This window comes from Patiria miniata, unplaced genomic scaffold (genome assembly GCF_015706575.1).
Source record: "Patiria miniata isolate m_02_andy unplaced genomic scaffold, ASM1570657v1 HiC_scaffold_25, whole genome shotgun sequence".
Classification (NCBI taxonomy): domain Eukaryota; kingdom Metazoa; phylum Echinodermata; class Asteroidea; order Valvatida; family Asterinidae; genus Patiria; species Patiria miniata.
This window is the reverse complement of record NW_024037064.1, coordinates 2627524-2650832: the sequence shown is the minus strand read 5'-3', so window position 1 is coordinate 2650832 and position 23309 is coordinate 2627524. Positions and strand designations below refer to the sequence as shown.

General features: G+C 40.7%; 1 protein-coding gene and 1 long non-coding RNA gene across 3 annotated transcripts in view; one reads left to right on the top strand and one right to left on the bottom strand.

Moving 5' to 3' along the window:
• The window catches only part of LOC119733258, a 52168-nt gene that overhangs the window by 4504 nt on the left and 24355 nt on the right, over nucleotides 1-23309 (top strand). The window contains exons 2-5 of one of the 2 annotated variants that reach the window (XR_005271735.1): nucleotides 178-350; nucleotides 1632-1871; nucleotides 2255-2376; nucleotides 2771-2934. This is a non-coding gene — a long non-coding RNA (uncharacterized LOC119733258). Of the gene's footprint in view, nucleotides 1-177; nucleotides 351-1631; nucleotides 1872-2254; nucleotides 2377-2770; nucleotides 2935-23309 lie in introns of those variants that run through there. The other variant, XR_005271734.1, reaches the window with a different exon arrangement.
• LOC119733255 (E3 ubiquitin-protein ligase TRIM56-like) lies at nucleotides 6340-11921 on the bottom strand. The gene is made up of 2 exons (XM_038206843.1): nucleotides 10621-11921; nucleotides 6340-8774 (listed from the first exon to the last, which is right to left on the bottom strand). The coding sequence occupies exons 1-2, from the start codon at nucleotides 11906-11908 to the stop codon at nucleotides 8146-8148; spliced, it is 1917 nt and encodes a 638-aa protein (XP_038062771.1). The 5' UTR covers nucleotides 11909-11921; the 3' UTR covers nucleotides 6340-8145.

Here is a 23309-nt window from a genome sequence, read left to right as displayed (position 1 = left end):
TGTTCCCTTCACACAGTCGTTTTGTAAGGACCCAAATTCTTGGTTCTTTTTCAGACAAGAGTATTAAAATAAACTGATTTACAAAATTTTTGCATGGAATTTACATCACCACCAGCACTTATAAGTCTAGGGGAGTTTATTAATTTCTTTTATTAATTTTTTTTTCTGTAAAAACAGGTGGTAAATTCCGCCTTGTTCTGGCAACAATGTTAATGGTTACCTTGACGATGGGAAGTACACACCCCTTGACGACGGCACAACCACCAAGGCAGACAGCTTGAGTACGTCATGTATGACATCGTGTACAGAATTGAAGGGGATGAGAGCACAACAGAGGCCGCATCCAGACTGTGAGTACAAACTTTTGCCCCCCCCCCCCCGCGAGTTTTACACATTGTTGATGCAGGCATAGTTTTGACGGAAAAGGAGTGAAGTCTTTTGGCATGGGTGTTCTGGCAAAATGAGACAGAACTGGGCACGTCAGACTGTAGTGGAGAAAAATGCCCCCTCCCCCAAAAAAATATAACGACGAAAGGAAGTTTTATTTTCAGATTTATTGAAATTGATAATGTTTGATATGTCTACTATGGTTCAGATATTTTAAAGAAATATAAAATCATGGATTAAAAGTGTTTTTTTTATTAAAAAACAATTGGCATATTCATTTTCACATACAAACCTAGAAACCTTAAAGGTCTTTTTCCCAGTTGACATGTCGATAAATGTAAACTTACTTTAAATAGCCATAACTTGTCAACGGAATGTCTGATGGAGATGCAACAAACAGTATTGTAGGGAGAGTTTTATTCTCTTTCCCAATACCCACAAACCCTCATTACGACCTCTGCTTAACAGTCTTGTAATCCAGTCCATCACAAGTCCCTGCAATTCATCACAAGTCCATCACAAGTCCATCACAAGTCCATCACAAGTCCATCACAAGTCCATCACAAGTCCATCACAAGTCCATCACAAGTCCATCACAAGTCCATCACAAGTCCATCACAAGTCCATCACAAGTCCCCCAGTCTCAAGTCAAATCGCTAGCCATTCAAATGAACTGTAACAAAAACAGTCATTTTCATGTTGTCATTGTTGAATTGTATTCTCTTTCTGAAACATCGCTTCAAAAATGGTGAATTTCAAACCCCACTCCAAAAAATATCAAAATGTACTTCGAGTGTTTGCCTTTCTTTTTAGTTAAAATCAAGTATACAATGAAAATTGTCCTGAATCCAGCATGCTATACTCCGTGTTTTACTTCAAAATCGTAGGGAAATTTATATTTTTTTTTACTTGATTTGACTTTTTGACTGAAAACGTATTTATGAATGGGAATAAAAATGGACTTTTCGCATCGGGCCATTATCAGTGCCCAAGCCTTCAGCTGGTCTTAAACGGACTTGTTCAAAACCAGACAAGCACATATTTATTCCCTTATTATTAGACAGTCACTTCACTTGGTGTATCTGTAAACTGTCTCCTTGTGTGTACTCACAAGTTGTCCTCACAGCTACATGTACGTAAAGCCAATTAACGATTACAATAGCCTGCGAAATTATGAAAAAAAGACATTATATTTATGTGTTTTTCCGCAAAAAAATATTTTATTTCAATTTCATTTTGAGCAGTGCATGGAGGCTTGCTTTGTTAATCAACCATCACATCCAGTCTGGTCACCATGGCAGCTGAACAGCCTCAGGCCCCGCCTCCAGCAGCCATTGGTCAAGATAGCCGCTTACCAATTCCAATCAGCAATGAGCGTAGTTGAGGGCAACGCAAGACACCTGTCAGCTTTGTTGTTGTACCGGTCAGTGATCTGGGTGACCCTGTTGGTTCACCAGGGAGTAGCATCTGGGCTTATACACCAGGTAAGCTCAGTTTTCATTTACCACACACTTTCATTAGATGCATGAAAACTGACTATATCTGGAGCATGAAGATAATAGGAGTGTGAAATAGTCTCATATTTTCTTGGCTCGGTACTTAAAGATCCTAATTGGAGACCTTAGCTAAAAATCCTTGTTGGTTAAAAAAAATGCTGTAAAATCAAACTCAGAAGGAAACGATAACATTTAAGTTCAGGCCATGAAAATATAATTATAAAATAGACCACTGTGATTTCTATTACCCAATGGACATATAGGACATGTGGATTAGCAAAATATAAGTCGTCATCCATTCAAGAAAATGTTTTTCATATAAATGGCAGATTTAAAACAAATTTGTTGTTTCTTCTGAATTTTTTCCCTAGGGAGCAGCGGTGACTGGATCCCAAGTAGCAACTTAGAGGACATACCAGGCACAGCAGCTAACAGGATGCCTAACTTCCCCCATCAAGACACTGTCAAGAGAGGATGGCTTCCAAATGAACAAGTAAGCATCTCACCCCTCCATCACCCCCACTACACTCAATCAGCATGAGTTCAGGACTTGAAAACAATATACAACAACACAAGGCAATTAAAGTTGGTTCCAGAGTACACACAGTCCTATTCAATTGATTTAGCCCATTCATTGGTGTTACAGGGTAATCCTATACAACAGCACTGCCCAGCTCACAAGTGACAGTGAGTTGATCCGTGAGGTACAGAGGACTGTAGGCTGGCCCTCTGGGACCAGCAAAAACTGAACAGCGATCATTGAGAAAATCAAAAGAGAAATCAACACCTCATGAAGAGGTACCTTAATTGTGTATCTCAAGACACTATTGAAACATCATCATGCTTGCGAGCTATAACTTTATTCCCCTGGTAAATATTTCCTACAGACACCTGTCAGCCAGTTTGCTGAGCAATGAGCCAATGTCTGGCATGCATCATAACATGGCCATGGGAGATGTGGGAGGGGTGACAGCTCATGGAATGGCAGGAACGTTCTGAAACCTTGTAGACACCATGCAACTTCATTGCACCGATCCAAAGGTGGGTCTTGTCTTGAATCTGGAGTCCGTGTCAATAATCGGGCTATGATTAGCAGTAACACATATATGGTATGCAGATGCAACTGCTTTCATTGACAAATGTGTTATTGCTAGCCGTAGCCAGTAACGTGTGTATGGGATGCGGATTGAACTGCTTTCATAGGTGCATGTGTTATTGCTGGCCGCTTAACACGTGTCTGTGATGCAGATTCAGCTAATTTCATAGACACATGTGTTATTGATAGTCATAGCCAGTAACAGTTGTCTATGGGATGCAGATTCAGCTGCTTTCACAGTCAAGTCCTTCACAAGTCCCTCAGTCTCAAGTCAAATCACAAACTTTCCAAATGTACTGTTGCAAAAGCATTTATTTGTCATTGTTCATCTCGTAACTTGTGACTGGACTTTTGAAAGACTTATGAGGGACTTAACTACGGCCCTGGCTGTAGCCATTGCGAGACGGTCTTCAAATCTTCCATATTTTCTCTGTACATGTACCTTTAATATCTACTTTAAAACGTTTGAAGTCCACTTTAAATGTATTGCTGATATAGGCCTACGTACTGCATGCCTAATCATTTGGAGTTGCATATAAGTCATCAAGTGTAGATGGTAGCAAGAACTGTATTGCATGGTCAGGGTTCCAGCTGGCAAATTGCAAGTTACAGCCAAAGTTGTAGGCAAATGTAGAATAATAGTCATCCCCTACGTTCAATAGCCAAATTTGATAATGTGTAAGGAAATAAAATATCAGCCCTTCGAGAAACTTGTTCTGATTTCTATGATACAAGACAAACAAAATAGTGGCAATGCTTGTGTCGTCCAACCGAATAAATCGGGAGACACTCATATCACCAGTTCTAACTATTCTGTGTGAGCGGAATGTCCATATGATTGACATCCGTATTGTTCAAATATGCTTCAAATGTTTCTATGTCTACATAATTTGATGGATTTTAATGTAACTTTGATGGAGTGTACCTTGGATGGGGGTTCATCACAAGTCTTTTGAAAATTGGAGGTCAAAGGTCATCTAGGGGTAATTTCACATCGTTTAAAAATGCACAAAATATAACCTTTTTTTTAAGAACACAAATCATAATTATAGGGGTCGACCGTGGAAAAGGGCGACACGTGTGGTCCGTGGGCCACTAGTTTTTATTGATTTCAGTATTCAAGGGCAGATCCGGGCGAGGCCAACCAGGGCCATGCCCCCCCCCCCCCAAAAAAAAACCAGACAATTTTTTTTAAGTGACATCACAAAAAGGCAGGCACTGCGTACACACCATCTTTTCCTTAAAAATGATTTGGTTAAAGTGGTCAGAAAATGCCTCAGATCGCACCACAGATCATTTAGAATCCAAATTTTTTTCAGGGCCTTAACCGGGCCCTTAACCCCACATCGGAATTTTTGGGGGGACCAAATTTGTTTTAATTTATTTCAGTACACTCAATAATGAAGGGAGGGAGAGTCATTGTCAATAGAGGGCGCTGTGCAACTTTTATTGTTTGGGGTCTGATGAAAAGGTGAAACCATTGACTTTGTCATGCGGCTATGAAGACTTGCAGCCTGGTCCAAGAAATCTGGAATCTATTTGGCCGGCTGGAATCCACTCATAAAATTGTCTTCATCTTTATGTATCGAGCAAAGGTAATCCAAAAAAATAAGAAGGTGATGAATTTCGTAATTGCCACAACTTGTAGAAAATTGTAATTAGTCACACATTTGACCACTTGTGATAGTTTCTAGCAAATTCCTTACTCGGAAGTGGTCAATTATATCTTCATTGTACATTGTTAGTCCAATTGGAATAACAATATAGTTATATCCAGGCATCATTTTCTTTTTAATTTTTAGCTGAAGAAAAGAGCGACTACAAAGAACTACAAAGAGGGTTATTTCTTTTTCCAAATAATGACTGAATTAATTTATTTCTGCTCATTTTCAAACTTATTTTACAAGGCTGTGTGAATATGTTATTGCTGCAATAGAGTTTGAAATGTTTAATGAAAATTAAAACTCAAACTGTTGTGAGGGGGATGATTTTAAAATTATTGTCAAGTTTTCTAAAAGGGCAACCAAATATGTAAAACAATGAAAACAGAAGTCTGGAATGCAATTCTAGCAAAGGCAAGGAAATTTCAAGGAGGCGGTCAAGCAAAAATCAAGGCAACGGAGGCCATAGCTTCCTGAAATTCAATACAATTGATTTTGAACATTTGTTAAAATGACTGGCAACCTTTTACACTTGAACAAGTTTTTAACCTTCAAAGACAAAATGTGACCTGCTAAGGCTAAATGAGGGATGTCTCCCAAAACCTTGTTTTCAGAAATCAGCGCCTGAAGTTTCATATATAAGTGAAAAATCATGTCAAAATGGATTGGTTTTTTGGGGGGTATTTTTGAGTAACCAAGGAATCTAAAGACTCACACTTTGCATTTTGGTTTCGAAAATTTACAGTAATGTTCTTCTGAAATTAGAATTAAGATAAAAGCTGATGATTACAGTAAAAACAAGTTTGTATTCTGTGAATTCTGACAGGAAACCAACTTAACAGGAAAAGTATTGTGGCTGATCTTTAGCAGACATTTTGATGATTTAACTGCAGTCAACATTATAGTTTCATTGATATGAATGCAAATGTACAAAGCTTGTAAATATTAACAATAAAGATTATTTCTATAACTACAAAAGTGAACAAAACTACAAAAAGCTTTTTTTTTTTTTTTTTTAAGACACTAAGTGAATGTTAAAAGACTAATTTTTACAGTAATCTTGATTAACTTTTATAGTGTGTATGCTTTTAGCAGGTTTTTTTCCGAAGCAACAGAAGTGCTCAAATTTTAAGTAGGGTGCATAACAAGCATTCTGTTCAGGTCTTAGCTGAGTGGCTACTATACATTTTGGAGAAAACAAAGAAAACATAATGCACAAGTCTTTGGATCTCGTAACTGGATTCTGTAGGCACGCCATTTTGAAACCATCTTCAATGTTTGTTTTCTGACAATACCATTTCAGGTGGAATTATTTCACAGGGTATTTGTTACCAGTCCTATCTTCACTTTGAGGTTTCTGTCATTAAATCAGTAGGTACTTATCTGGGTAATTGCAAATGATCCTACATGGCTTTAAAAAGTGAAGTTAACAGAAATACAGAATAATTACTATTGTACAGGCTGTAATTTCTATTATCAGAAAATGTAATGTAGAGATAACACAGTATACAATGAGTAGATGCATGTTCTATTAGGAACAAATTGAAGAATTTACGTAAAGGGAGTTTACAAAGTCTTGTTGTGACTACTAAAATCTACATACACTGGTGAATTGATAAACACTTAAAAATCTACTGAACATTTAATTTTTACAATAATATTGATACTTTGCAAACAAATTCATATTTTTTGCTGAAACCCAAACTGAATTTTTTTTTTTCATTTTCAAGTTTTCTGAAATGGCAACCAAAAATGCAAAACAATGAAACAGAGGTGTGCAATTAAATTCATGAAAAGATGAGGCAATCTGTTGGGTTTGTTGAGGAAAAAAATTGGATTAGAAAGTTGCTATTTGTGTGGGACCTTTTCAAGGTGGCCGTCAGGCCAAAATCAAGGCAACTCAGGCCGTATGGCGCTCTGAAATTCAGCTTCAGTCGAATTGATTTCTAATCATTCAAACTGAAGGGATATTTTACAGTCTGAGAAAAAATGTAAAATTAAGATAAAACGATCTTTTAAACATGAATCTTGTTCTGTGAATTAAGACAGGAAACCAAATTGATTTCCACTTATCTTTAGCAAACATTTCAATGATTAAATTATCTTCAATATACATGAAAGTGTATTGTAAATTCAAAAAAAAGAAGTATAAAAACTGTGTAAAATAAAGGCTTATATTGAACAGTAATCTGAGTACTATCTATCATGGTGATGTGTGACTTGAAACGATATTATTTCACAAACTACTTGAAGTATGGTTACATCTCAAGGATGAAGTGGTTCTAAAACTGTCTCAAAATTTCTATTAACAAAAGTACAATATATAGTGGATTACATTTAGATTTCATTAGGAACAAATATCAGAATCGTGGGGAGTTTACGAAATGTCCAGCATTGGCTTCTGCTATTAAAAGCCTCTGATGAGGTCACGTTATAAACCTCATGAACACTGTCAACACAATTCTCTATTCTGTGAATGAAGATCTGAAACCACATGAATAGAATGAGCTTTGTCACTCATCTTTAGGATACATTTGGACAAGTCAACTTGCAGTGTTTCAGTAATAAAGGCTTATCTTGAACACTAATAATGTACATTATAACACTAATTTCAACAGTAATACATTTAAGTTATAATTAATCCAAGATCATTTTTAAGAATGTTGCATCTGAAGAACGAAATGATCCTATAGACTTCTCAAATCTTAGTTATGAAAGATAACAGCATGTACAGCAAGTTCCATGAGGAACAAATAAGAATCTTAATTGTCCCTGTAAGGAACAATTTCAGAATCTTAATTGTGTTAGTGAAATCGACGCTCAGTCCCTGGCTTCGGCTTCAAGCTTCATGGTTATTTTCCCCTGATGTAACTCCAGTACAATATTGGCCCATTTTCTTCTTTAGAGGTACCAAATCCTGTCACACAAGGCCATTGGATGGTTGGTGTATTTTCACTGAGTTTGAATGTGGTAGGATTCTAATTAGGAATCTAGTGCCAGAGATGAAGCGGAAGCCACAACAAAGCCAGGGTTTAGAAACACCACAAAAAGTTGGTTAGTATTGGATAGATTTATGGCAATCCATGTACTGGGTGAGGTGAGGGAGGGGTGTTGGGTTGAGCAGGCGGCGGTCGTTACAATCAAACACCTCAACACCTCCCCTCTCCTTTCAAGTTTGCCATTTAATTTCAGATTCCAGTAATCGTACATGTAAGATTACAACAAACTGTCCCCCAATCAAATCAAATGTAACTGTAGTCAATACATTGTTTATATAAGACTTGGTATAGTAACAAAAGATGCACTGTTAATTTAAGAATTTGTATAGTAAAATGGTTTACATCAGAGGGATCGGCAGTTTGTGTTGGTGTTTGGATTTTTGCGGAGAGATGTGGAATAAGTGGGACATGAATGTTGATTGGTGCTGTAATGACTGGACAATTTCATCCTCAACATTTGTTGTTGGGATGATGATGATTGCTTGTCAATGTCATGTTGGATGACATCACACCTTGTGATACACCTTGATGGAGTGGCGGTCAGCCACTGCCAGCTGGCCACATGATGTGAATGTGATTCCATATGGGCCAGACAGACCCTGAGCCAGGCAATCAAGAAACCTGCCATCTAGGTCATAGTGGTGAATATGACCAGTGCCTTCCCTAGATTGGTGAATTGCAAGGTAGATGCTTGAGCTGTCACAGCATACACCATGACACTCTACTGGCTTACCATTGATTGTTGGTTTGATGGTAGATATTGCAGTACCTTTCCTATCTGCAACTTCCACTTCCTTAGTGTGACATCCACTGATCACAACTCTATCAGTGTTGTCATCAACAGCCAGGTAGTAAGGTGGAGTCTGCACTGGTATGGTGTGTAGAATCTCACCATCAGTGGGTCTGTGTTCAGTCCACACCATTCTCCTGATGTCGCCTACTAAGATGCTGTTCTTTGTTACTGCTAAACTCTGTAGGTCCATCTGTGTCTTGCGAACCTGGCTCTGTTCCACTGTTGGGAACTGCATAACAAGATCGCTGTCCTTCATGTTGATCACCTTGACATACTTGCTTCCAAGTTCCAACACAAGCAAGCGTTGCTCAGGATTGTGGATGGCTGCAACTTTGCATGGACCTGTGGGTAAAGAACTCAAACTTAACACATGCACAGTATATAAATGCACTGTCACTATTCTCAGTCCCCATTAAATATAAATACCTAATGAATACATGGCCTGCTTTAAAGCCCGGTCAGGTAGAATTAAATGAACAATGTGCGGTCTTCAACCACCATACATGTATGATTGTGAATAACTGCAATGTCTTAATTGGAGATACAGTTTTGCAAATACTTGTAAGACACACAGTTTCGGAAATACTTTTATACTCGCTGTGCTATTCTCATGGTTCAGACCTAAACATAGATTTATTCTTATATTGCTATTTTTTAGCAATACAGAGTATTAATAGTAATTCAATTTTCAAATGAAGCATTGAACAAAGTAATTAAAAACTGTATAATAATAAGTATAACACAGGTTCCTGCCCCCGCATCAGAATTAACTAGATGTTTGTCTGTGTAACAAATGCAGGGTAATGGGGCATACAACTATTGCATTTGATAGTAAAATGTTTTGATAACAAGTACCAACTGGTACAACCCACAGCGGGTAACCCAGCTGATGCCCTCGCATCGGATCTAGTTTAAGCATCGCGCTCACGATACATCAAACTTTTCGACTCAGGAGCGCATTGAAAATGGCCCTGAAATCATTTTTTAATGAGGTATGAGACTGCACGAATGACATTTATTTGAACCCTAACTCCTAACCCAAACCCTAATCCTAACCAGGTTACGTCCGAAAATACAGAGGAACCTTCAATTGTAGCCCTGGTGTTTTTTTTAGTAGTGTCCAATGATTTTTTAAAAATTTGCTGCCAAAAAAACCCCCTTGGTTATAAGTGTTTTCATCTTGCAATCAATGCAGTCATAGACAAATTGGATATCGCGACAAGTCACATTGGCCGACCCTTTACGCCAAAAAATATGTTGTGAAACTTTGCAAAAACAATAAAATGGCACTGTCCCAAAGTCAATCAAACAGAGTAATTTGTAGCGTGTTTTGAAACTTGTCACTCGGTGTACATGAGATCACAGCCTTCGCAACGACAACTGAACAGTATTACCGCGAATTGTGCAATGCAATGGGACATGATCTAACATGCAAATTAGACGCATGCGCATCAGTCTCATCAAAACGAAAGTCACTTGCAGAGCTGTGATACACGCATGGCATGGAAACAGTATAATGCACCCAAATAGAATGGGCCGGTAAACTGTCATCCAACCCGCTTACCCACCCATTTTCCCACCAACCAGCCCACCCACTCAACCACAAACATAGCAAGTACGTACGTGGCTCACGGCGCGTTCTCACATTGCCTTGGGGGAAAAAAACATGGACTTTCAAGCATTTTTGGTTGAAGCATTTAGGAATTTGAACAAATATGCACCCTTTCAGTGATTGATAGATGTCAAAATACTTTTTTACTTACACAATACTTGTAGATGGGGAATGATCGGCCCCCATCATCAACTTGTATAGGGATCAAGCCTAAACAAAATTCTACTGTAGGGCACAGTTTTCTAAAGGTTACAGACCCCCAAAATATATACATGTATATGTGGGTTTTTTTCTTCCAAACGACCTGAAATCAGTAATGAAAAAATTGAAAGAGTTTTGATTTGTTCTATTGTTTGTGTGTGTTTTAATAAAACAATTGAACATTTGTTGGGAGAACAAAATTAAAACTTGTTGGAAATCACTGCCAGCACATCAATTCCTCGCCAGCATTTTATTGGTTGTCATTCTCAGTTGTCAGATTTTCTGCATATGCACATGGAAGACTTAACTTGTAATTTCCCCTCAGTTATGAAATTAAAGTTTGTTTGATGAACATGTACACTGAAAGAAACTTACGTTGTAGAGGAGTCTTTCCCTTAGGTTGTCTCGGAATCCTCCCCTTATGTTGTCCCTCATTGCTGACGATGACCACTTGGTCGTTTAACCAGTCTGCCACAGCAATCTCACCAGGTTGAGTAACAGTAATACCTCGAGCCCCATTGAACTCTTCTGGACCACATCCTGCTTTCCCGAACACACAACACATCTCCCACCTGTCCTTGACTGCCAGCTTGCCCAGATTTATGTCACCAATCCTTTGACTGGGGGTGAAGCTCACATATGAAAGCTTGGGATCAATCTGGGGAGGATTTTGACTCTTAAGTAATTTCAAATCTTTGCTGATGATAGGGTATAGGGACAAGAAATCAATGTCAGATGCATTGTTAATGATATCCTGAGATGTGGCCAGTGAATGTTGTTTACTCTGTAGCATCATTGTTACTGTTGACAGATGCTCATCATATGTCCTGTTGCGATCCGGCTGGAGTTGTTTGATTTCTTCAATCATCTTTGTCTCTTGAGTTGTTATTTCAGCTCTCATTTCATCCGCTTTGCCTTGCACAGCTTTCACAGTCTTTGTGACGTTTTGTGTCAACTTCTGCTTTGCATCTGATGATGTGGCCACAGCTTGTTCAAGTCTTTTGATGCCTGCGGTGAAATCTGGAAACATATCTTTCAGTGACTGTTTGTATTTGAGAGAAGCCTTTCCAGAGTCAATGTAGTGATGTTTTGGTTTACAGTGGTCTACTACAGTACAATCTTGGCAGATTAACTCTTCACATGTCTCACAGTAAAACCGTTTTACTTCCCCCTTGTGTTTCTGGCATTTAGACTCATCTTCTTCTGGTCTTTTCTTTACCTGACGAATGTCCTCCAGAGTAGCCACTGTGTGGTGTGATGTAGCAGTACATCTCAGGTGTGTCTTGTAACAGTTTGGGCAGATATTCTGTGCACAGTCCAGACAGCGATGCATAGCCTCATTTCCCATATCACAAACCACACAGATAACCTTTGAATTTTCTGAACACGACACCTTTTCTTGGAGTGAGACCTCGTCAACTTTTCCAATCAGATGGAAATTTGTTTTGAGGCCTTGAATGCGTTTCTTTGGAAGTACCGTCTCCCGTTGACATACAGGGCAAGGAATCTTTGTTTGACCTTCATACCTACTAGAGTAGTAGTAATTCTCCAGACATTTCTCGCAAAAACTGTGCAGGCAATCCAGCACCTTGGGCCGTTTGTATTTTTCCTGGCAGATATCACACTCAGAATGGGGGTTGATTTGCTTTGGAGCTAAAGCCATTTTATCTTTCACGTCTGTACACAAACAATTATAAAAATAAAAAATGATTATAACCGAGTAATAATTTGGAATTATGGATGGTATCTGCAAAGAGTTCATACTTGCCTTCTGACTTGATTTTTGCACTTATTGATCGGAACTCAGGTATTTGAGTTAACTAACTTTCCCCATGGATCCTGTTACTTTGTAGGCTAGTAGGCTTAATTTGTAGCAAACTGTAATTCCCCTGGTCTTGCAGCCATGTGGTTGCGAAGGCCTAAGCGTCGCCGTTGTTAAAAAAGATAATCTGATTACGCACATGGACGCTAAAACAGAGCAGTGAAATTCATGCAGCCCCCCCAAAAATGGTCTTTTGAACGTTGTGTTTCTCAGAGAATATGCTTAGTGTGATTGAAATGATAAAAATTGTAATGGAAGGAGAACGTCTAAGCTTCATGTCAGTGAAAAAAAAATCGCCGTCGTGGATGACGAAACTGGTAAAGCCTACCTTCAAGTCGGCCAGAAATCGTTCGCAAACATCCCCAAATCTATGTATTTATGTAAATTTTTAGGAATTAGATACTTAGTATGAGGGAAGTACCGCAAGCAGACCACGAGAGGCAATCAGCGGCATACTATCTACCAGCGGCATACCGCTCCCGAACAGCTAGCGCACTACCAGCGGCATATACCGCCAGCGACCTGCCTCTCCAAAACAGTGAGCGGACCACCAGCGGCACTCAGCAGCATACCCTCAAGTTGTTATTTCACAAGTAGTTGAACACTTATATCATTTAAGTATAGTCCGCATTTCAGCTTAATCTGTTGTTGCAAACGCTTGTGTTACACCTTGAACTATCTCCAAGGGGAATTTTGACGAGGATTTTAACGAGGACAAATTAACTCATGTGCATGGTTTTCAGGTTGGCTAATATCAGGGCAACAGTGCATATTGGCATATTGACGAAGGGCAAATTGGCATATTCATTAGCGTCACTTGGCAGGACTTCGCGTGGGTCTCAGTGTCGCCCAATGGTAGCCGGCAAAAAGGGTGATATTTATTAATTAATAACTTGTGAAGGAGGCTATTCTGCAAATTTTTACTGCACACCATAATCCAAGTCCGGAAGCTACCGTCGGACCACCAGTGGCTGGGGAGTGGCTTGTCGGCATCGGCATGCCGACCCAAACCATCAGCGGTCCGCCAGTGGTAGGCTAGTGGTATGCCACCAGTGACCTGCCGCTCCTAAACTGCCAGCCGACCACCAGCGGCAATCAGCGGCATACCACCAGAGGCTTGCCGCTCCAAAACCGCCAGCGGAACCACAAGCGGCAATCATCAGCGGCATACTACCAGCCGCCTTCAGCTCCAAAACTGCCAGCGGACCACCAGCGGCATACTACCAGCGGCCTACTGCTCCAAAACCGCCAGCGGAACACCAGAGGCAGTCAGCGGTGTACACCCAGTGGCCTACCGCTCCAAAACTGCCAGCAGACCACCAGAGGAAGTCAGCGGCATACCAGCGGCCTGCCGCTCCTAAACCGCAAGCAGACCACGAGAGGCAATCAGCGGCATACTATCTACCAGCGGCATACCGCTCCCGAACAGCTAGCGCACTACCAGCGGCATATACCGCCAGCGACCTGCCTCTCCAAAACCGTGAGCGGACCACCAGCGGCACTCAGCAGCATACCCTCAAGTTGTTATTTCACAAGTAGTTGAACACTTATATCATCTAAGTATAGTCCGCATTTCAGCTTAATCTGTTGTTGCAAACGCTTGTGTTACACCTTGAACTATCTCCAAGGGGAATTTTGACGAGGATTTTAACAAGGACAAATTAACTCATGTGCATGGTTTTCAGGTTGGCTGATCTTAGGGCAACAGTGCATATTGGCATATTGACGAAGGGCAAATTGGCATATTCATTAGCGTCATTTGGCGTGACTTCGCGTGGGTCTCAGTGTCGACCAACCGTAGCCGGCAGTCAGCAGCATTCCACCAGCGGCCTCCCACTCCAAAACCACCAGCGGAACTACCAGCGGCAATCAGCGGCATACTACCAGCGGCCTGCCGCTTCAAAACCGCCAGCCGATTACCAGCGGCAAATTGGCATATTCATTAGCGTCATTTGGCGTGACTTCGCGTGGGTCTCAGTGTCGACCAATGGTAGCCGGCAGTCAGCAGCATACCACCAGCGGCCTGCTACTCCAAAACCACCAGCGGAACTACCAGCGGCAATTAGCGGCATACTACCAGCGGCCTGCCACTTCAAAACCGCCAGTGGATTACCAGCGGCAATCAGCGGCATACCACCAGTGGCCTGCCGCTCCAAATCTGCCACCGGATTACCAGTGGCAGTCAGCAGCATATCACCAGTGGCAAGCTGCTCCAAAACCGCCAGCGGACCACCAGCGGCAGTCAGCTGCATACCACTGGTGGCCTGCCCCTACAAATCAACCAGCAGATTACCAGCAGCAATCAGCGACATACCACCAGTGGCCTGCCCCTCCAAATCCGCCAGCAGAGAACCAGCGGTAGCCAGTGACATATACCACCAGAGGCCTGGTGTTCCAGCACCGACAGTGGGCCACCAGCTGTTAGTCGGGCAGCATGCCACATAACAGCTAGGTGCCCCCCCCCCCCCCCCTCCAAAAAAAAGAGAAAAATACGTCCACTACCTTGAGACTCAAGCCACATGCCTGTAACAATTAAATGGAGAATCTTTTTAAAAGAAATGATACCAACATCTCGGATTGTTTTGCTGCAAGGTGTTTTCATTAACCCCTCTATCCAATAGGCGCGGTTTAGTAATTCTTAATGTGCATTGCACACACCAGCGAACAGAAATGTGAATGTTTCCCATTAAAAACAAATGTTAATATGGGCGCATGCGTGTCACACCCCAAATTCTACGTCCTGACCACGTGATAGCTCTTTGAATCGCTGTGCTCGGTCAGCAAGCTAGCAGCCAACTATAACGGACGCTGTCCAGTTAATGTCAAGTGAAGCCATGCTCCAGTACAGCTCCACATACAGCTTTACACTGCGGCATTGCTTAGAAGGTAGGAGTGGAATTTTTCTTTACCATCCTATAATCTTGTGTGATATTGTTGGTAGTAGGCGTAAAACTTGTGTATTCTTATATTGAAAAAGATTATAAACCAATCCGATGAGAGACTGTTCTCAAAATCATATAATTTAGAGTTTTAGAGTTTTAGACTGTTCTCGAAATCATATAATTTAGAGTTTTGTTAACAACGGTATAGGTTATGTTGGAAAGTTCGGTAAATTTGTGCGAGAAGACTGTTTGCAAATGGCAAAATGTGACATTGTAAAATCCGAGGAGAGCTTTGACTTGCGTATATTCATGTGCCATTTTCAATTTGATTAAATAATCAAAATTTAACAATATTGTCAAGATACTAGCCAAGAACGTTAATTGTTAGCTCAGTTATCTTTTAACTTAAAATTAGCCCATGATCTTGTTACTAGAATTGCTGTAAAATTAAGTTTGATGTACATTTTGAGGCAACTATATTATACAGTTTAACCGTTAAGAAATTCCCATCCAAAGACCTGCAGCCATATGGTTTGTGTATTAACGAGTTCGTTACCATACCTACGGGCGTAGTATTTGAGTCTCTTGGGTCAGGCCTAAAGTTCATATCCACAACATCGCAATCGTACACGTATAAAAGGTCATCTGGGTTTTGTTGGTATGTACAAGTACATAAAATTTCAATCCCTCGGCTCTCGGGCTATCTTCATGGTTAGGAGTGACTTACAGAAGTTTGATCATAGTTCTTCATTTTATATAAATGTAGTGTGTAAATAGTGTGTAATGGGGTAAGGTTCAGGGTGAGGTCAGCGTTGATAAAAGATGAATAAAAAAAGAGGGAGCCTTTTCTAAAGAGGGTAATTTTGCCCCGATAAAATATGAGACATACATGTATATGTTTGGGTTGAAGAGCACAGGAACAACGAATATAAACATACATTGTGTTCAAATTGATAAGTAAAACTAAACATATTTCTCTACCTTAATTAAACAATATCGTTATATCTGTTATTTTCTTATTTCCCCCAAACGTAATGGTTATACTCAGCAGCTAGGTACGCTACATGAGTGCATTTGGTGGCAAGCTAAGGCATGTTTAAACTTCGGACTTCATACAGCCTGTGTGGGAAGATCGGTCTAAAGACCACCCCCTCTTCGAGGTTGATGCCATAATAAGTACTAATATTCAACATACACGTGACCTTTTGTACAAGTATTTCTGTTAAGGGGATTAAATAAACTGTTAAAAGTGTAATTTGGTCGAAATGCGTGAAGTGATTAATCAGTGCATATTCATTCTGTATAGGTTTTTCATATATCTCCCATGTCGGTAAATCTATACAGTGAACTTTTAGAAAACCCAATACATGTTCAACATATACCCCAATCCATCATATTCGACATGTTTTGTAGCCATTTCACAATGCCACTCGATTGGCGTTTAAAGCGTATTATTTCGCAGTCATTCGTTAAAAAGGATTAGCGTTTAAAGCGTATTATTTTGCAGTCATTCTTAAAAAAGGATGCGTGCCTCATGCACTCTAAAAAAAAAACAGATTCATTTTATCCCCTGACAACTTTTTAATTTTGTTGCTTTAAAGGGCAGATACAACATTTGCAAACATCACAAAACGAAATGATCAAACAATCACGAAATACCTCACTAGATTGTTAGGGAATGACAGTCTAAAGCATCCTGTAAAATTGTGGCTCCTGGTGTACTGTCATTTTCAAGAAAAATGGTATTTTTCCAACGCTGGTCGGCCGACCAGCGTTGGAGAAATCTGGCTTTTTTCAAAAACTGCTGCTAATTTTTCAAAATTAGTTATCCTGCGTTTTCTTTGCAATTGATTACACACCTGTGAAGGGGTACAAGCCTGCTAGACTGAAGTTCTCTGACCTTACAGTTTCCTAAAGTCATGCTTGCTCCGTTTCATCTAAAGTGGGGTCAGGGAACCAAACTACAAGAACATGATTGGTTTTCATGTTTTTTTCCAGCATCTACAAGCCCAAAACGTGAAACAAGTCATTTCGACAATATTTGCTAGAACATACTAATCCTCCAAATCCATTTATTTCTGAAAATTGCAGCAAAAGCAAATGTTGTACATTCCCTTTAACCAAAAAAAATGTTTTCCCGATTTTTGGCTTCTGTAACTCTCCGAAGAAGGGCTTTACGTGCAAAATTAGAGCACAACCCCGGCGGGTAATAAATCGATCTATGAGGAAATAATGCAATAACTAAACGTCGGGGTTTTTTGTTCGAAAATAACTCGAAAATAGTTTGAACTTTCAAAACTTACTCAAATTGCGTTGCCTGGAAGTCAAGTACATATATGCACTTTTGTATAATCTGTCAGTTATTTTTGTTATCAACTCAGAAGCCTGCATGAAATTGTATGAACTTCCAGAAATTGCAGCCGATGCATGTGCTCGGTTATTCAGGAGTGCCAAAACTCAAGTTTCGTGTATTAATATATTTAATGTGTTGTGAACCGGCAGTCTCATAGTTGATTAGTTTGAGTAAAAACAAACTACAATATTGAGTAAAAACTATAAACTGAAATATCCAAAAAAGATGATACGACTTACATACGGGCACATACATGTATAATATGCTTATTACCTCTTGCATCATTTGTTTCCCTGCAGGGTGCCCAGAAAATACCGGAACGTTTTAATAAATTCTGCTTCATTTCAACTGTAACCGAGTGTACTCTTCCTCAATTTCCTGTTCTAGGTCATCTTAATGTCAAATGTACATTGTTTTCTTCTCATTGATCACTCAGAATCTATCAGAAAGAACTCCGTCCAACCTTAAGTGCGACAGACGCAGCTATAAAGCAAGAACTAGAGCACATTTAAGTTGAGTTTTTATAATCCAACTGCTCAGGACCTGATGGGGAGGATTTGTTCACTTTTTGTTATTGTCAACTCTTTAATGATGGAATGTAAACTGTTTACCGTTAGGGCTTAAATGGTATTTTCTAAAAGTTTTTCTAAAGTAACATTTGTCAGAGGGGAAAATGTCGTTGAATGTTTGATTCAAACCCATCATCAAGTTCAGAGGAAGATTGTAATTAAAAAGTCGCTGAAATCATTTTCTGCCCTATGTAACAGTGGTGTACATACTCTGTAAGGTAACATGCAGTACTGTACCAGTGGACGTATTCAGCTAAAGTTTTTCTGCCTATTAGTACTATGTACGTCAGTGAGTGATAAACATTTTTCAAAAGTTTTGTGTGTGACCCCAAGTTGACTTGTTACCCTAATAAAATGTACCCTCGGGGGTTAATTCACATATGGGGAACTTCTTACCATGAGCCTACAAACCTGCCAAATTTCATCAAAATTGGTTTTTAGAGTACCCAGAGTACACAGAATACCCACTACGTACACAGTATGGCAAAGCTGGTCCTTGCACCCCAAAACGTTCCTTATATAACAGCTGCACATCTTAATATATACGTTGAATCACTTGAAAATAAGCATTAGCTATGATACTTAACATATAATTTCCGTTGTATTTACATGTATATGATATTGCAACATTCGATTTTGCAGCATGCTACTGTGATGTTTGTGTATGAAGAACATCCTAACCGCTGCAGAGTGCAGATCAACCTCAAACATTGTTATCAGGTGTTTTGGTGAAACAAAATGTTGCATTTGTACGTGTAGTCTTGCCCTTATTATATGTAAGTACATTTTGTATTATATGCACCAAGGGTTTGTTATCTATCATATTATAATGCAACTATAATGTATAATGAAGTATTAGTTTTTGTCAGTGTTACTGGTTTCATATAATATTGTCGCTATGTTTAATATTCGTCTTGCCCCACTCAACAAATGTTTCGTAGTATAATCGGTGTATCCTCAGTTTTAATAAGCAAATACAGTTATTTATATTTGAATACACACAAGCCGATGGCCCAACGTTGGCCCCCAGCTGATCGCTAGTTGATGGTTGGTTCTCGTCTGAATGCACCCCCTTGATGATGGCTCTCCGCCCGTCGGCCCACCAGTGGTTCTCGCGTGGCAGTATTTTTAGAGTGGGTGGACATGTATGTTGCCATGTTGCCACCGGCGGACTGAGGGTAAAAACTGCTGCCCAATCGCCGTTGGTCCATCGTCGGCAGCCAGCACAAACGTTTGCCCATTCGCCAGAGGTCCGCTGTCAGTAGGCCAACGGCAGACTGCCAGGGGGCTGCCACCGGCGGACCGCCGGTTTATACGTCCGCCCAGGGGGTCCGCCGTGGGCAGCATACAGCGGTTCGCTGAAGGGCCTCTGGTGGCCCGCTGTCGGTCCACTATTGGTAGTCTGTTGACGGGCCACCAGAGGTCTGCCACCGGTGGATCGCCGGTACAAACGTCCGCCTGCTCGCTGGTGGTCCGCCGTCGGCAGCCTACCAAGGGCCACTGGAGGGCTGCTGGTGGTCCGCTGTCGGCCCGCTGTAGGTCCCCTGTCGGCCCGCTGTCGGTCCCCTATTGGTAGGCTAATGGCGGGCCACCAGAGGTCTGCCACCGGCGGACCGTCGGTACAAACGTCTACCCGCTCGCCGGTGGTCCGCCATGAGCAGCCTACGGAGGGCCGCTGGAGGGACGCTGGTGGTCCACCGTCGGTCCGCACTTGGTAGTCTAACTGCAGACCGTTCAAGGGCTGCCACCGGCAGACCGCTGGTGCAAAGGTCCGCCCGCTCGCCGGTGCCACCGGCGGGCCTCCAGCTGACCGACCGCGGCTTGCGGAATATATACAATGTATATGGATAGGAACCTTATTAATATTCATGAGGCTTGAAAAGATTGGCAGATATTGCAAACACCAGTGATACAACTTGTAAAATTGCACATAACAAGGCCTTTTTTCCCCAATTTGAACAAAAAGGACTGAACATATCAAAACGATTTTTAGCACATAGGTTTATCAGTATAACGGAAATAAACCCTGAAACTTGCATGAAGATAGGGTCTTTTAAACGGGATAAATTGATATTCAAAGAGTTCGCCCGCCAACGTGAACATGTTTTTGTGCATGTTGTTCCATTCAAAATGAAGTATTACGTAATCTTTAGAAATCGGCCTTCGCAACCACACGGCTGTTGAGTCCAGAAATTCAATAAATGTGTAGGGACACAATACTGGCAACCAAACATGGGTGATGCGAGGGGGGAAGAGGTGCGCTTGCCCCCTCCCCCTCCCCCACCTGTAAAAGCAACACACACATACACACACAAAGGGAGAAAAAAGGGAGAGGAAAGAAAAAGAGGTGCAAATAAAAGTCGTATTTCTATTAAGTTTATAGGGGGGGGGCAAATGTCCCTGTCCAGCCTTGAAAAATGATAAATCGAGAATACGCTGGCAAAAGACATGGATTTTGGGGGAAAAATGTGCTTTGCCCCCTCTGGAATAATCCTGGCGACGCCCATGCAACCAAAAGTGGGACATTAATCTGAAAACTGCATGCTGTTACTTTTCTCTTATATTGTTGGGAGAAGCATCCCACTGAGTGGCAAACAACATTGAAAAGACGATAGGCCAAATATTTTCACTGCAAGGCAGATTATAATGTTTGGACAGTTAATGTAATTACACGGTGTCCACCCTCCACAGTTTGTGCATTCTTCTGCAAGTATCAAACAAGGCAATTGTGGGCTATCTTGTCATGGTATCCATTTCTTATTCAAATCAAATTGCGAAAAAAAGCTTCAGGAGAACTAGGTTTGTTGTTATAAGTGGACACCGCAACTAACAATAAGTGGACGCCGTAACTAACGTTAAACTGGCATGCTGTGATGTTTAAGAGAGTAAAAAAAATGCAAAGCATCATATCGGGCTACAGAATTGTCTTAATGGGCTGTTCTTAATTGTCAAGTAATGTTTGATATTATCAAGCTGCCTGCAGTTTTGGAGAAAATTTAAGTAAGTTTAACGTTAGTTACGGTGTCCATTTAACGTAAGTGTTTGATAATTTTATGGGGTTGATTGTTGTTTTTCAGAATTGAATGGATGTCAGTTGAGCAACATCAGACTTTCATCTCTTCTGACCATTGATGACTACCTGTCTGTCAGTCTGTCAGTCAGTTGGCCAGCCAGTGCAGTCCTACAAGCCAACTGTATGTGTAACTCAACTGAATCATTTTGAACCAAAGCCTGATGAACAAGCCAGTGAATGCCTGACTGTCAGCCAGTACATGTAAGTGACTTTGCCTGACGGTGATCATTGCATATGATTTTATCTGATGCCTCATATTCCAAAGATCTTTGCACCACATTCTATAGGCATTTAAAATACCGAGATTAAAAGTCAGACCAAACAATGAAAAAAGAAGACTTTTTGTTTAAGCCTTGCTCTCTTACTGGCCTTGAATACAAGGATGTGACTACGTGCTTTATCAACTTGCGTGCAATCGGTTGCACACGGCAAACCTCGATCTGATCGTACGCATGAAGCCCGTAATGCATATATTATACTGGTACATTGTACATACATGTATATTACACACTGCCTTGATTCAACTGGGGGGGGGGGGGGGGGGGCGTGGGGGGGGGTGCGACAGCCCCCCCCCCCCCCCACTGAGATTTTTAGTTTCTAAAACAAATATTGATTGATCATTGATCTACATGACGCCCCCCATGAAATATTCCAGCCCCCCCCCCCAGCGCCCCCCCCCCCCCACTGAAAAATTCCTGGCTTCGCCATTGACCCAAGGCGAAGCATTCCAGACCGATCCAACCAGTCTTGAACATAGTGTTCAATACCAACCAAGCACATTTATTCCCAATCTTAAATTTCGGTCAGAAAATCAAAACTTCTCGGACCAAAAGTCAAAACAAGTAAAAGTTTTTTTTCCTCGAAACACCCCTCTAGCTATATAATGGAGTGTCCAGCTCACAAGTAAGACATACATTGTAGACAATCCTTTTATGGCTCGCACATCGCGCCTTCTGCACGATGACACAGAGATGCAGCTTTGGTGAATTTAGGACTAAACACTGGCTCACTGGTAGTGTTGCACATGCCTATGTGAGGATTGTGAACATTTCATAGGAGTCCAAATGTCATGTGACACTGGAAAAGTGTTTAAGACTGCAGCCATGCAGCCATATGCATATGTCTTTATCATTCCTTTAAGACCGGCCATGTGACAAGCTCTCGACAAATGGGAATGGGTAAACTGTCTCAGGTATTTATGAATGGCAAATAAAAAAAGCAAAATGCCAGCAGAAAAAAAACAGAGCTATACAGGCATGCAACTTTCCAGCTATAAGGTGATTTGGTTTTCTAGTTAAAAACATATTCTATAGTGTCATACAAAACTGGAAAACATTGTACAAAGTTTTGTGTGCTTGGAAACTTTCTTTACTGTTTCAACTGCAAACTGCAAAGTTGCATGCCTGTATAGCTCTGGAAATGCCATAACTCCAGAGCTGGCACAGCAATGAGCTTAACTATGCACTTCATTTGAGACATTACTTTCTTAAGTGTATAGGACATCATTCAACATTTAGAAATTGAAATTCTGACTGTTATTCTGAATGGCATCTTAACCCTTTTGCTATTTAAACAGTCACATACAGTCAATCTTCACTTCCCTTTTCCCCTGCTTTACCTTTAACAAAGGTGTAATGTTTACATTATTGCAGTGCATTAGTATAGTCATCTTCTACTGCATGTGTTCTAGAGCAGTATATGCTTATGACCCTTGACCTGAATGGTATGTACTAAATTACACACTCTCACACGAGGTATCAATACTGCACATCGTGTCTCCCTTGTCCATTCATTTCGGCTCCGATATTTATAATTCATTTAGTCTTCGTCAGATATCATAAAAGGCTAGCCGTACGTGACCAGCAGTCAGATCATGTCAAGCAAGCACTGTGACTAAACAGACAAAACAGGCAAGTTGTGGTCACAGCTGTTTTATCACTCACCCGGAGTCAAAGCATATCAAGTCACTTAAACAGTCCCAGCCAGTCAAACCTGCTTTATGTGACCTGGGAATTGTTGAAACAGTCACTTGTTTTATTTGACTGAAAAAATTACTTGGCACCGAATGCATGTTTGCATAGGAGGGTACTATTAATGCGGAACATCTTCACAAACTCAGAGAAACGAAAGTGTCAAGACTAAACAACTTATTCTCAAGTATTAACAGTAGGCTTATACTCCAAACAATACAATTGCGTAAACTGAAGGGAATCAATGAATGTGAATTATAATATAAGAAATGAAATATAAAATCTACATACCTGTAAGAAATAATCGAGAGTTGCCAGGCAAGAATAAAGCACAACTTTACAAGATGTGTTGGCAGGGTCATTGCTTGGAGAACAGTGAGACCATGCAACTTCCT